Source organism: Rhinopithecus roxellana, chromosome 8 (genome assembly GCF_007565055.1).
Source record: "Rhinopithecus roxellana isolate Shanxi Qingling chromosome 8, ASM756505v1, whole genome shotgun sequence".
NCBI classification, from domain to species: Eukaryota; Metazoa; Chordata; class Mammalia; order Primates; family Cercopithecidae; genus Rhinopithecus; species Rhinopithecus roxellana.
The window spans coordinates 8,090,638-8,106,118 of record NC_044556.1 but is presented as its reverse complement, the minus strand read 5'-3'; the positions used below and the strand labels follow the sequence as shown (position 1 = coordinate 8,106,118).

Sequence of the window (15,481 nt, the reverse complement as noted above, 5' to 3'; positions counted from 1 at the left end):
CAAGAAAGCATTGGGGGGGAGGATAGAGCCGCAAAGAAAGAAAGGAAAAGAAAGTAAGGGGGGACGGGGACGGGCAAGAAAAAACAGGAGGAAGAGAGAATAAAAAAGAAAGAAAGAAGGAAGGCAAGAACCGGAAAGGGGAAGTAAATGGGGAACAGTGTGTAAAAGAAAGGAAAAGGTGAGAAGAGGGAGTAGAACGAAGGGTAGATAGACGAAAAGACATTGTGCGAGAAATAAAAAAGAAAGATAGGAAAGAACGAAGGAAGAAATATACGGAAGAAAGGAGAGGCGAAAGGAAGGGACGAAAGGAAACATAACTAAAGAAAGGAAGTACGGAAGTGCAATACAGGGTGGTAATTAACAAGTGCATGGGGAAAAGAAAAGACTAAGGGAAAGAAGGAAGGAAGAGAAGGACTGGGGACGTAAAAAGAAAAAAACGAAAGAACGAAATCAGGAAGCAAGGAGGGAAGACAAAGCAAAAAAAAGAAAGAAAGAAATAAGGAAGAAAGTCGTAACGACAGCAAAACCACGAGAACGAACTGACACGACAGGAAGAAAGGCGTAAGGCAAGAAGAAAAGAAAGAAAGCCGAAGGTTAATAAAGGCGGAGCGTCGACGTTAGCGACATAGACAAGACTTGAAAGAAATAAGGAAGTACGAAAGTGCCATGGAGTGGAAGGCAATGACAGAACGACCTGTCATGAAAGGACCCTCATGAGTCGGACTACCGTAATCAAGTGATATGTGCTCCCGTCCCGTCCAGGCCAGAAATCATTCAAGGACCCCCGCGATTATAACTCTCATCATTTCCATTCTTCCATTATCTTCCATGATACTCCACAGATCTAACTTGACAGTCACGAGCTTCCGAGCAATTACCTACGGTTGACAGGTCGAAATTACTCCGCCTACTTCCGGGCTTTCCCTTTCGTCTCTTTCCCTTCCATCCTCCCTCTTTCCCTCCCTCTCGTTCCTCCCGTCCTCCTTCCCTTTGTCTCCGCTCCTCCTTCCCTTCCTTTCTCTTCTTCCCTTCCTTCTTCCTCCTCTTCCCTTTCCTTCCCTCCTCCTCTTCTCCTCCTTCCCCTCTTCCTTCCCCCTCCCTCCCTCCTTCCCTCCCTCCCTCCTTCCCTCCCTCCTTCCCTTCCTTCCCTCCCCTCCTTTCTTCCTTCTTATCATTCCCTCCCTCCCTCCCTACTCCTTTCCTTCCTTCCTTCCTTCCTTCCTTCCTTCCTTCCTTCCTTCCTTCCATCCTTCCTTTAAATAAACAATTATGAAATATCTTGTCTATGCTAGACTTTGCTCTGAGTGCTGAGTATTCAGAGATGAACAAACACCCAAGGCCCAAATTCTCACGAAACTCATCGTCTAGTAGTGGAAGACAATTTGCAATTACACAAGCAATTAAACAAGGTAACTTATGATAGTGATAGCTGCTATTTTTAAAATGTAGTGAGCTCTGCTAGATGGATACCAGGAGTAGAGACAGGATGCCCTATCTAAGGATAGCCAGGAGTGGTTTCTCAGAGGAGGTGACATTTGAGCTGAGATTTATTTATTTATTTGTTTATGTGTTATTTATTTATTTTAAGACAGTTTTGCTCTTGTCGCCCAGGCTGGAGTGCAGTGGTGTGATCTCGACTCACTGCAACCTCCGCCTCCCGGGTTCAAGCGATTTTCCTATCTCAGTCTCCCAAATAGCTGGGATTACAGGCGCCCACCACCACGCCCAGCTAATTGTTGTATTTTTAGTAGAGATGGGGTTTCACCATGTTGGCCAGGCTGGTCTGAAACTCCTGACCTCAGGTGATTCACCTCCCTCGGCCTCCCAAAGTGCTGGGATTACAGGCGTGAGCCACTGCACCCAGCCTGAGCCGAGATTTCAATGACAAGGTGTACCAGTGGAGAGATCTGCATAGAGAGGGACGGGATTAGGAAGTTGTGAACTGGAAAATGAGCTCCACCTCGGGCACCAGGTAAACATTTCCGGTACATTTGCCCAGGAAGAAGGTCTAAAAGAGAAAGCACGGTGGTCTAAAGGAAACTGAACTGCAACCGGGACCATCCTGAGTGTCATCTGAGTCTCACCTCCCAGTGTTCTCCTCCACTAGGGCATTCGCTGGGGCAGGGTTAACTGTAAGGTCCGGACTCTGAGACAAGCACTGACTCCTCCTATTTCTCTCCATAGTTGCTGGCTGAATACAGAGACAGGGTTCATCTGGAGTTTCTTGGGGCCAGTTTGCACAGTCATAGCGGTAAGCAAATACCACAGCAGCCTGGCGAAGTGTGTTCTGGAGGAGGAGCAAGGAGACCTGCGAGATCTGGAATTTCCAGGGATGTGTGCAGCTGAGAGGGTCACTTATTCCCGTCAGGAGTTCTCTTTTCCAGGCCAGGTGCAGTGGCTCACGCCTGTAATCCCAGCACTTTGGGAGACTGAGGCGGATGGATCACCTGAGGTCAGGAGTTTGAGACCAGTCTGACCAATGTGGCGAAACCCCGTCTCTACTAAAAATACAAAAAATTGGCCAGGCACAGTGGCTCACGCCTGTAATCCCAGCACTTTGGGAAGCCTAGGCGGGCAGATCATGGGGTCAGGAGATCGAGATCATCCTGGCTAACACAGTGAAACCCTGTCTCTACTAAAAATACAAAAAATTAGCCGGGCATGGTGGCGGGCGCCTGTAGTCCCAGCTACTCGGGAGGCTGAGGCAGGAGAATGGTGTGAACCCGGGAGGCAGAGCTTGCAGTGAGCCGAGATCATGCCACTGCACTCCAGCCTGGGCAACAGAGCGAGACTCCGTCTCAGAAAAAAAAAAACAAAAAACAAAAAACAAAAAATTAGCCAGGTGTGGTGGCAAGCACCTGTAATCCCAGCTACTCAGGAGGCTGAGGCAGGAGAATTGCTTGAATCCAGGAGACACGGAGGTTGCAGTGAGCTGAGATCATGCCACTGCACTCCAGCCTGGGTGACAGAGCAAGACTCCATCTAAAAAAAAAAGAAAAAAAATGGCAGCTCCTTCTTCCCTTTTCTTTGTAAACCATGTGGACAGTAAGGAGAAGACAACATGTTGCCAGCCAAGTAAAGACTCCATTTGCATAAAAAAAGATCAGCGTGGGTGGCCAGCATCCTCGCGCTCTATGTAAATGTCACACTGGGTCCAACCAATCTTTGGGCCCTATGTAAATCAGACACCGCCCCCTCAAGCCAGTCTATAAAATCCGGTGCACTTTGCTGTGGGCCAGAGTCCCACTCAGGAGGCCCTCTCTCTTGCAAGACACAGAGATCTAGTCTCCTTTCTCTTTCTTTTGCCTGTTAAACTTCTGCTCTTAAACTCACTCCTCATGGGTGTCAGTGCCTTGATTTCCTTCACATGAGGCAATGAACCTCCGGTATTAGTACCCCCAGACAACAACTCCACCTCAGAGAGACTCATGGACTCGTACACAAGATGGATACAATTATGGTCCCTCCCAGGGGCATTTGCCTTTCAGAAGGAAAAACAAAATTCGCGAATCAAAGAAATTACTCTCGGACTTAAAAATCTCAAGAATGAAATATTGAAAAGGAGAACTCTTTTTTTTTTTTTTTTTTTTTTTTTTTTTTTTTTTTTTTTTTTTTTGAGACTGAGTTTTGCTCTTGATGCCTAGGCTGGAGTGCAATGGTGCGATCTCGGCTCACCAAAACCTCCACCCCGCTGGTTCAAGCAATCCTCCTCTCCTGCCTCAGCCTCCTGGGTAGCTGGGATTACAGTTGTGCACCACCACACTTGGCTAATTTTATATTTTTAATAGAGATGGGTTTTTACCATCTTGGCCAAGCTGGTCTGGAACTCCTGACCTCAGGTACTTTGCCTGCCTCGGCCTCCCCAAGTGCTGAGATTACAGGCACATGCCACTATGACCAGCTAATTTTTGTATTTTTAGTAGAGATGGGGTTTTACCACGTTGACCAGGCTAGTTTCGAACTCCTGACCTCAGTTAATCCACCTGCCTCAGCCTCCCAAAGTGCTAGGATTACAAGCGTGAGCCTCTGTGCCCAGCCACAGCCACCATTTTGAACATGCCTAGTTCCCAGGTAGCCCCTTTCCTTTTGGCACAACTGCCAGCATTCACCCGTGAAAGCTTCTAGCTTGCCTTTCTATGTCTATAGCTCGATTCCACCAGCTGCTCTCTGTTAGAAAAGAAAATGATTTGGGAGCTGCTTTTCATTAAAAGGAAAACCTTACCGAGGACTTCCTTACCCTCACTATCTGCCTAAATAATTCTTTTTTAACTCCTATGTCATCTCCTGGGCACAGATGTTGAATGAAAGAAAAAGTAAAAAGAAATTAGGAGGAATTGTGGGGAAAGGAGTGAGATGACAGAGGGAAATGGTGGATCGAGGCAAAGGGAGGCTGGGGGATGATAAACACCCATCTCTTTGCCTCGCAACCTCCATCCAGACTTGACAGCCCTGCCAGATGATGATTCTTCTGACTCTCATTCATGGTGACTCATTCCCTTATGTCTTTTGTCATATTTTTTGAGGATTAAATTTTTTTTATTTTTAATTTTTGTAGGCACAAAGTGTATATATTTATGGGGTATATGAAATATTTTTATACAGGCACAGAATGCATAATAATCACATCAGAGTCAACGAGGTATCTGTCCCCTCAAGCATTTGTCCTTTGTGTTACACACAATCCAATTATGTTCTTCTGGTTTTTGTTTTTGTTTTCTTGTTTGGTTTATTTTTATTTTTATTTTGAGACAGAGTCTTGCTCTGTCACCCAGGTTGCAGTGCAATGCCATGATCTCAGCTCACTGCAGTCTCTGCCTTCCGGGTTCAAGCAATTCTCCTGCCTCAGCCTCCCAAGTAGCTGGGATTACAGGTGTACGCCATCACGCCTAGTTAAGTTTTTGTATTTTTAGTACAGACAGCGTTTCACCATGTTGGCCAAGCTGGTCTTGAACTCCTGACCTCAGGTGATCCACCTGCCTCGGCCTCCCAAAGTGCTGGGATTACAGGCATGAGCCACTGTGTCTAGCCTCTTATAGTTATTTTTAAATCTACAATTCAATTATTATTGACTATAGTCACCCTGTTTTGCTAACAAATAGTAGATCTTATTCCTTCTTTCTATTTTTTTGTACCCATTAACCATCCCCTCTTCCCCATTCCCCACCCACCCCTCCACTATCCTTCCCAGCCTCCGGTAACTGCGGTCCTACTCTCTAGCTCCATGAGTTCACTTGTTTTAATGTTTAGCTCCCACAAAGAAGTGAGAACATGTGAAATTTGTCTTTCTCTGCCTGGCTTCATTTGTAATTTTTAATTGACTGATCTAAATCTTGGGGATGCTTGAAATTAAATTCCTCCACAGAGGTTTTGTGCTGATTCTAGCAGATTTTTTTTAATGGGGAGTGTGTATTAATTTTCAGGGATCACCGTAATAAGCTACTACATGCTGGTGGCTTAGAACAACAGAGATTTGTTATTTCACAGTTCTGGAGGCTTGCAGCCTGAAATCAAGGTGTTGGCAGGGCCACACTCTCCACGACAGCACGAGGGTGGGTCTGTTCCAGTCCCCTCTCCAACAAATTTTCCCATTTGATAAGAACACCAGCCAGGTGCAGTGGCTCACGCCTGTAATCCCAGCACTTTGGGAGGCTGAGGCAGGCGAATCACCTGAGGTCAGGAGTTCGAGACCAGCCTGGCCAACATGGCAAAAGCCTGTCTCTACTAAAAGATACAAAAAAATTAGCCGGGCATGGTGGCAGGCATTGATGGTTCCAGCTACTCAGGAGGCTGAGGCAGGAGAATCGTTTGAACCCGGGAGGGGGAGGTTGCAGTGAGCCAAGATAACACCACTGCACTCCAGCCTGGGCGACAGAGTGAGACTGTCTCAAAAAACAAAAACAAAAACAAAACAAAACAAAACAAAACAAAAAAAAACGCCAGTCATATTTCAGTCATATTAGATTAGGGTCTGCCCTAATGAGTTCATCTTAACTTGATTATTTCTGTAAAGATTCTATGTCCAAATAAGGGCATATTCTGAGATCTTGAGACTTAGGGGTTCAACATATCTTTTTCTGGAGACCCAATTCAACTAAAACTGGGTACGACGAACCTGAAACAATTTTAAATAAATGCCTCATCTAACAGCTTCCTAGACTGTAGTGTAAAACTGAACTCCCAATCCGTGGAAAGCCAGAGCTGGGATTCTTTTCTTTCCCCTCCTCCTTCTCCTCCTCTTTGTCCTCCTCTTCCTCATCTTCCTCCTCCTCCTTGTCCTCATCCTTTTCTTTTTCTTTCTTTCTTCTTTTTTTTTTTTTTTTTTTTTTTTTGAGGCAGGGTCTTACTCTGTTGCCCAGGCTGGAGTGCAGTGGTGCAATCATGGTTCACTGTAGCCTCAACTTTTTGGGCTCAATCGATCCTCCTGCCTCAGCCTCCCAAGTAGCTGGAACTACAGGTGCGTGCCCCCATGTGGCCCAGGCTGGTCTTGAACTCCTAGGCTCAAGCCATCCTCCCACCTCAGCCTCCCAAAGTGCTGGGATTACAGGTGTGAGCCTTGGCAGCCGGCCCTCATCCTCTTCCTTACCCCTCTCTTCCCCTGCTTCCTCTACTCTGTCTCTCTCCTCTCTTTTCTTTTCTCTTTGTTCTTCACTAAGATCCAAAGCCTAGACAGAACAGTTACCTTATTTCCTCTGTTGGCCAGAATTTTCTTTTCTTTTCTTTTTCTTTTTTCTTTTTTCTTTTTTCTTTTTTTTTTTGAGATGGAGTCTCACTGTGTCACCCAGGCTGGCACAGTCTCGGCTCACTGCAAGCTCTGCCGCCCGGATTCACACCATTCTCCTGCCTCAGCCTCCCGAGTAGCTGGGACTACAGGCGCGTGCCACCATGCCTGGCTAACTTTTTGTATTTTTAGTGGAGATGGGGTTTCACTGTGTTCGCCAGGATGGTCTTGATCTCCTGACATCGTGATCCGCCTGCCTCGGCCTTCCAAAGTGCTGGGATTACATACGTGAGCCACCACGCCCAGCCCAGAGTTCTCCTTTTATAGGTGTTCTGGCCCTTGTCCATTTGTATATCCAGCCTCTCCATCCTTCTGCTTGACTTTGCAGATCAACTCCATCCTCCTGACCTGGACCTTGTGGATCCTGAGGCAGAGGCTTTCCAGTGTCAATGCCGAAGTCTCAACGCTAAAAGACACCAGGTACAGCCCTCTTTCATCTCCCCTCCTCTTTTAATTTCCTCTTCCTTCTTCCCAGAAAAGTTCTTTGAGCACTTTTTGTGTGCTGGGTCCTATGCCCGAGACAGAGGTGATGAGGTCTGTTTAGCATATCACACCACCTAGATCTGGAGGCTTAAAGTCCAGCTCCCCCGTCTCTACTAAAAATACAAAAAAAAAAAAAAAACTAGCCGGGCGAGGTGGCAGTTGCCTGTAGTCCCAGCTACTCGGGAGGCCAAGGCAGGAGAATGGCGTGAACCCGGGAGGCAGAGCTTGCAGTGAGCTGAGATTGCACCACTGCACTCCAGCCTGGGCGACAGAGCAAGACTCCATCTCAGAAGAAAAAAAAATAAAATTCCAGCTCAACTATTTACGAGCTGTGTGACCTTAGGCAAGTTACATAACCTCTCAGAAGCCCATTTGCTTCACCTACAGAATGGGGATACTAATATTGCTTATTTTAGGTGCCTTACAAAGCGTTTAGCACAGTTACTAGGAACAGCGAGTGTTTCATATATTACAACTACTAATAAACTTTCTAATTTTTCCCTGTGCATTCTTATATGTGCATATTTACAAGAAACTGAATCATAGTATTTGGTTTTTTATGTTTTTTTTCTCTCAAGAATGTCCTGACGGTTTCTGACTTAGATATTATTCTACAATATGATTTTCTTGCACAGCATTTTGGTGTAAATTTGTAGCACATTGTATTGAAGTCATACCATATTCATGGACACTTAATTTGCTTCTGTGTGTTATCGGTTTTGTTTTGTTCTCCGTATAAAAAATACTGCTTTGAGCACCCTTGTAGGTAAATCCTTCCACACCGTGGTTATTTAATTGCAACACAAAACATGAAACTACCTAAATCCAACTGCCTAAAGGGTAGGTTGGATTGTAATGCTTCTAGTATGTGCGACATAAATTGATTTTCAGAAAATTTGTTTCCAATGATGAGAATATACCTATTTACTTGCAACATTGTCAACACTGGAGTTTATTGTTTTTGATGCATTTTTTGCTGATTTAATGTGTGAAATATTCTGTCTCATTGTTTTTGTTACACATATTTTATATTAGGGATTTGGGACTTCTTAAACACTTTTATAGATCAGCTGTGTTTCCTAACTTCCTCACTCAACTACTGTTCATTTCAAGAAACTTCAGCAACCATCATCTAGGTTTTATTGTCAGTAACCTAATAATATTCTTTGCTTCTTTTTTCTTCAGTATCCAATCCCTTATCCATTTTAAATATGTTTGAAAAGTTAGTACAAAAGTCAAAAAGGAGGCTGGGCATGGTGGCTCACACCTGTAATCCCAGCACTTTGGGAAGCTGAGGTAGGCGGATCATGAGGTCAGGAGATCAAGACCATCCTGGCTAACATGGTGAAACCCCGTCTCTACTAAAAATACAAAAAATCAGCCGGGTGCAGTGGCGGGCACTTGTAGTCCCAGCTACTCTGGAGGCTGAAGCAGGAGAATGGTGTGAACCCAGGAGGTGGAGACTGCAGTGAGCAGAGATCACGCCACTGCAGTCCAGCCTGGGCGATAGAGCGAGAATCTGTCTTAAAAAAAAAAAAAAAAAAGGCAAAAAGGTAAAACAAAGTTGGTACATACACATGGCAGAAAATTTAAGCAATAAATTTCACATCAGATGAAATTCACCATTTTAACCATTGTAAAGCATGTAATTCAGTGGCTTTTAGTACATTCACGGTGTTGTGCCCTGACCACCACTATCCAGTGGCAGATCTTTTTTTTTTTTTTTTAAGAAAAAATCTCACTCTTACCCAGGCTAGAGGGCAGTGGCATGGTCCTGGCTCATTGCAACCTCCGCCTCCCGGGTTCAAGCGATTCTCCTGCCTCAGCCTCCTGAGTAGCTGGGATTACAGGCATCTGCCACCACATCCAGTTAATTTTTTGCATTTTCAGTAGAGATGGGATTTCACCAAGTTGGCCAGGTTGGTCTTGAACTCCTGACCTCAAATAATCCACCTGCCTCAGCCTCCCACAGTGCTGGGATTACAGGCGTGAGCCACTGAGCCCGGCCTTTTGGCAGAACATTTTCATCATCCCCAAAAGAAGCCAGGTGCCTATGAATACTGTCTTTCCTTTAACGCTGCCAGGTCTCCAGTTCTGCCCCACCTGAAGCAATCATTATTATACAAAATGTGCTTCCTTTTAGAATATTCTGTGCCTGTACATCTGCGTACCTTTACATAAATGATAGGATACTGTATGTATTGTTCTGCACTTCACTGTTTCAAAATGATATATAGATTATTTCATAGCAATACTTGAGGCTAATAACAACTAACACAAATTCTTATTTTGTGCCAGGCACTTGTTTTCTTTTCTTTTCTTTTTTCTTTTTTATTTTTTATTTCTGAGACAGAGTCTTGGTCTGTTGCACGATCTAGGCTCACTGCAAGCTCTGCCTCCCGGGTTCAAGCGATTCTCCTGGCTTAGCCTCCGGAGTAGCTGGGATTACAGGAATGCGCCACCATGTCTGGCTAATTTTTGTATTTTCAGTAGAGACGGGATTTCACCATGTTACCCAGGCTGGTCTCAAACTCCTGACCTCAAGTGATCTGCCCACCTCGGTCTCCCAAAGTGCTGGGAATAGAAGCGTGAACCACTGTGCCCGGACTTTTTTTTTTTTTTTTTTTAACTTGCAAGATTCATCCATGTTCTGTCATATTCCAATACGTCATTCCATTTCATGGCTGAATAAGATTCCATTAAATAAATATACCATATTTTGTGTATTCATTGTTGGATACTTGCATTGCTTCCGCTAGAGGGAGAGGAGACTGGGAAACAATCAGTATGGGGTTTCTTTAGGAGCTGATAAAAATGCCTTGCTATGGTCGGGCGCAGTGGCTCACGCCTGTAATCCCATCAATCTGGGAGGCCAAGGTGGGTGGCTCACGAGGTCAGGAGTTTGAGACCAGCCTGGCCAAGATGGTGAAACTCCATCTCTACTAAAAATACAAAAATTAGCCAGGTGTGGTGGTGGGTGCCTGTAATCTCAGCTATTTGGGAGGCTGAGGCAGGAGAATTGCTTGAACCAGGGAGACGGAGGTTGCAGTGAGCCAAGATCGCGCCACTGCACTGCAGCCTGGGCAACAGTGGGAGATTCTATCTTAAAAAAAAAAAAAAAAAAAAAAAAGCCTTGGTACTATATAGTGGTGATGGTTGCACAGCACTGGGATAAAATGGTGAATTTTATGTTAGGTGAATTTGACCTAAATAAAAAGAAAGGCATCACAGTATTTCATACTATGATTTCATCACTCATTTAACATGTCCCGATTTTTTTGGAACCATGGGTTTTTCTACCCTTTTATTACTACAAACAAAAATTCACCAAATCCACATGTGCACAGTGTCCATGTATATTGAAGGCTGATTGCATTTTTTTTTTTTTTTTTTTGAAATGGAGTTTCACTCTTGTCACCCAGGCTGGAATACAATGGCATGATCTCGGCTCCCTGCAACTTCCACCTCCTGGGTTCAAGTGATTCTCCTGCCTCAGCCTCCCAAGTAGTTGGGACTACAGGCATCCACCACCATGCCCAGCTAATTTTTGTATTTTTAGTAGAGATGGGTTTTCACCATGTGAGCCAGGGTGGTCTTGAACTCCTGTCCTCAGGTGATCCACCAGCCTCGGCCTCCTAAAGTGCTGGGATTATAGGCACCCACTACCACGCCCAGCTAACTTTTGTATTTTTAGTAGAGCCGGGTTTCACCATGTTGGCCAGGGTGGTCTCAAATTTCTGTCCTCAGGTGACCTGCCCACCTCGGCCTCCCAAAGTGCTGGGATTACAGGCTTGAGCCACTGCACCCAGCCTGATTGTGTTTTAAATGTCTATAGGATTTGATTTTCCCACACCTCAGCTTGGAGACCCCAGCCTACATTTGTCCGCACCCAGGTGGCAAATTGCGCAGTGGCCGCCTCAGACCATTCCTGGAAGCGGGGCCTACAAGGACAATAGCCACCTCCCAGAGCCTTACACGCTGTACATCTCCTCCCCAGGTTACTGACCTTCAAGGCCTTTGCCCAGCTCTTCATCCTGGGCTGCTCCTGGGTGCTGGGCATTTTTCAGATTGGACCTGTGGCAGGTGTCATGGCCTACCTATTCACCATCATCAACAGCCTGCAGGGGGCCTTCATCTTCCTCATCCACTGTCTGCTTAACCGCCAGGTGTGTAGCTGCTGCCCTCCCCATCCCCTTTCCCCACCCCACCCCCAGCATCCCTCCACCCAACATCCCTGTCCCTGGACCATTTCCCTGCATCTGGATGTGCCTCCTTCTCCAGGTACGAGAAGAATACAAGAGGTGGATCACCGGGAAGATGAAGCCTAGCTCCCAGTCCCAGACTTCAAACATCTTGCTGTCCTCCATGCCGTCCGCTTCCAAGACGGTGAGAGACTGCGTGCTCCCTGCGGGTGCTGGTCAAGGGAGGTGCCAGCCACTTGGTGACAGCTCTGCCACGTGTTGGGTACTCAATGGGAGCTGAGGGTGCTCACCCTAGTTAGCTCATGGATGAAGTGTGGAGTTGAAGACAGGGGATTTATATGTATATATCAGCAGACACACACACATTATCTATCTATCATCTATCTATCTATCTATCTATCTATCTATCTATCTATCATCTCTCTATCATCTATCTATCTATCATTCTTCTATCTATCATCTATCTATCATCTATCTATCATCTATCATCTATCTATCATCCCTTTATTTATCATCTATCTGTCATCTATCTATCTATCATCTATCTATCATCTATCTATCAATCATCCCTCTATCTATCATCTATCTATCATCCATCTATCTATCTATCTATCTATCTATCTATCTATCTATCATCTATCTATCATCCCTCTATCATCTATCTATCTATCATCCCTCTATCATCTATCTATCTATCTATCATCTATCATCCCTCTATCTATCATCTGTCTATCTATCATCCCTCTATCATCTATCTATCTATCTGTCATCCCTCTATCATCTATCTATTATCTATCTATCTATCTATCTATCTATCTATCTATCTATCTATCATCCCTCTATCTATCTATCTATCTATCTATCTATCATCATCCTCTATCTATCATCTATCTATCATCCCTCTATCTATCTATTATCTATCTATCATCCCTCTATCATCTATCTATCATCCCTCTATCATCCCTCTATCATCTATCATCTATCTATCATCCCTCTATCTATCTATTATCTATCTATCATCCCTCTATCATCTATCTATCATCCCTCTATCATCCCTCTATCATCTATCATCTATCTATCTATCTATCATCCCTCTATCTATCTATTATCTATCTATCATCCCTCTATCATCTATCTATCTATCTATCTATCATCCCTCTATCTATCATCTATTTAAATAAAATTTCAAGAATAAATAAGACATATATAATCTATGAGAAGATTTACATAGATATATTTGTATATGAATTATGTAACATATATTAAACATAATATATATTTTATATATTATGTTTATAAAGTAAATTTATATACATTTATTATGTACATATAATGTATAATATTATATACATATAAATATAAGATGTAAGTTTAAATATAGATATCGGCTGGGCATGGTGGCTCATGCCTGTCATCCCAGCACTTTGGGAGGCTGAGGTGGGCAGATTACCTGAGGTCAGGAGTTTGAGACCAACCTGGCCAACATAGTGAAACCCCCATCTCTACTAAAAATACAAAATTAGCCAGGCGTGGTGGCGGGCGCCTGTAATCCCAGCTGCTTGTGAGGCTGAGGCAGGAGAATGGCTTGAACCCGGGAGGCGGAGTTTGCAGGGAGCAGAGATTGCACCATTGCACTCCAGCCCGGGCAAAAAGAGTGAAACTCTGTCTCAAAAAAATTAATTAAACAAATATAGATATCTTCACATATATATTTATATAGAGAATTTTTATGTATTATGGATAGCATATTTATATATGCAGATTTTCAGGAATATCGAAATATTAGAATGAATATGCAAATGGAGGCAAAGCTGATTTTCCCACTAGAATGTCTTTTTTTTCCAACAATCTTTTCCATGCCCCTAAAATGCTGTCTAGCATACAGTAAGTTCTTGGTGAATATTTCCTGAGTAAATAATAATTCAATAGCTTAGTTTCCTCACTGATAAAATGGGGATAACGGTAATCCTTACCTTGGAAGGGTATACTAAATATTAGATGAACTGGTATGCAACGGGGTTAGAAGAGTGCCTAGGACGTAGCAGGATCTCAGTGTTAAGCCTTGCAAAAGTCCAGTGAGGTAGGTATCATTGGTCTGTTTTCATTATGAGGAAACTGAATGTCATTGAGATTAAGTTTGGTGATTTCAGAATGAGCCACAGGAATCACCCACTGGAAAAACTGTCCAAATTACGGATGACATATTCTCTTGGCAATAAGTTTTTAAACATAATACGGTTGACTAGAGTTTCAATGAAAAAGACAGTATAGGTATAGAACATTTCGGAAAACAGTTGTAAGCATTGAAAACAAATAAAATTGAAATGTCCCATTATCCCAGCACATAAAGATCCCAGTGAGTCATATTTTTGGATGCAAGCACATTAGATCCAGTGGCTTAATTAAATAGGGAATGATTTTCCTTGCAAGAAGAGAAGTCCAGAGTTAGGTGTTGGCAATATTGCTGGTGTTGCTGGTTCTATGCTTAGTGGTGGTGTAAAAGCTCTAAACTAAGAATCTAGGTTTTCCCGTTTTCCATTCCACCATCAGCATGTTGACATTTTATTGTATTTTCATGGTTGCAATACGGTTGCCACAGCTCCAGACATCATGACTATGTTCAAGTCAAGAAGAAGAGGGATGGGCAGGACCAGAAAGCCCTTCTTTCATATCTCTGTCTTTAACAATAAAGAAAAGCTCAGAAAACTCTCAGTAGATTTCCCTTTATCTAGTTGGTGAGAAATGTATCATGTGACCACTCGTATGGGCAAAAAAATTGGAACCAACAGCTGTTTGACTTTCTGAAGTCCAATGTGGGTGCTCTCAATGCTGAGGAGGTTGAGAATGGCTTTTGGGTTTTCCAACCATGCCTGTCACACTAGGGACAATCGCATTTATCATTTTAATGTGTATCCTTCTAGTCTTTGTTACTGTATTTTTAATACTCCTGCCCCTGTAGACATGACCCTTGGAATCACGTTTGCATTAATCCCGCTGCAGACTCTGAAGAAATTCTTTTCTCTCTCACAGGGTTAAAGCCCTTTCTTGCTTTCAAATATGCTGTGGAGCAACAGTTGAGGACAGTAGTTTCCTGCAGGAGCCTACCCTGAAATCTCCTCGCAGCTTAACATGGAAATGAGGATCCCACCAGCCCCAGAACTCTCTGGGGAAGAATGTTTGGGGCCTTCTTCCCAGGGTTGTATGCACTGATGAGAATCAGGGGTTTCTGCTCCAAATGATCATTTTATCTTCTGTGCTCTGCAACTCTTTGAGTTCCAGAGTTTTTGAGAACAGACCCCAATTCAATGGCATGAACAAGAACATCTGGCTACCGTTTTGTTTTCTCCCGCCCTTGTTGGTGCATGGTTCTAAGCGTGCCCCGCTAGCGCCTATCACACGCCTGACGCAGAGGACCTCTCAATAAATGATTTGTCGGCTGGGCGCGGTGGCTCACGCCTGTAATCCCAGCGCTTTAGGAGGCCGAGGCGGGTGGATCACAAGGTCAGAAGATCGAGACCATCCTGGCTAACACGGTGAAACCCCGTCTCTACTAAAAAATAGAAAAATTAGCCGGGCGTCGTGGCGGGCACCTGCAGTCCCAGGAGGCTGAGGCACGAGAATGGCATGAACCCGGGAGGCGGAGCTTGCAGTGAGCCAAGATCACACCACCGCACTCCAGCGTGGGGGACAGAGCAAGACTCCGTCTCAAAAACAAAATAAGACTAAAAATAAAAAATAAATGATTTGTTGCCTGTCTGACTGATTTACCCTAGGACAAAGACTCTTCATGATTTTAAAGAAATGGTCAGTAAAACTGTAATGAGAGTCCCAGGGAACCAAGATGGTGCATAGACAGATAAGCTACTTTGGCACAAACATTTAAAAAGAATTATGTTGGTAAGTAGGGGGACGTTTGATGTAGCAGAACTCTAACGCTTCCTGGAGGGTTGAAGCACTTGATGACAACACCCTTTGGAAAGTGCTTTGGTTTTCTGGGGTCCTTCAGGTAACCAAGACC

General features: G+C 44.1%; 1 protein-coding gene across 1 annotated transcript in view; it reads left to right on the top strand.

The window, feature by feature from the left end:
• Positions 1 to 15,020, top strand: part of LOC104679501 (adhesion G protein-coupled receptor E1) — a 19,904-nt gene extending 4,884 nt beyond the window's left edge. Inside the window, exons 3-7 of the mRNA XM_030936663.1 lie at positions 2,108 to 2,251; positions 7,107 to 7,198; positions 11,259 to 11,427; positions 11,543 to 11,647; positions 14,494 to 15,020. Of these exons, the coding sequence (XP_030792523.1) occupies positions 2,108 to 2,251; positions 7,107 to 7,198; positions 11,259 to 11,427; positions 11,543 to 11,647; positions 14,494 to 14,499 (516 nt within the window). The 3' untranslated portion in view covers positions 14,500 to 15,020. The remainder of the gene's footprint in view (positions 1 to 2,107; positions 2,252 to 7,106; positions 7,199 to 11,258; positions 11,428 to 11,542; positions 11,648 to 14,493) is intronic.
• Positions 15,021 to 15,481: the final 461 nt, after the last annotated feature.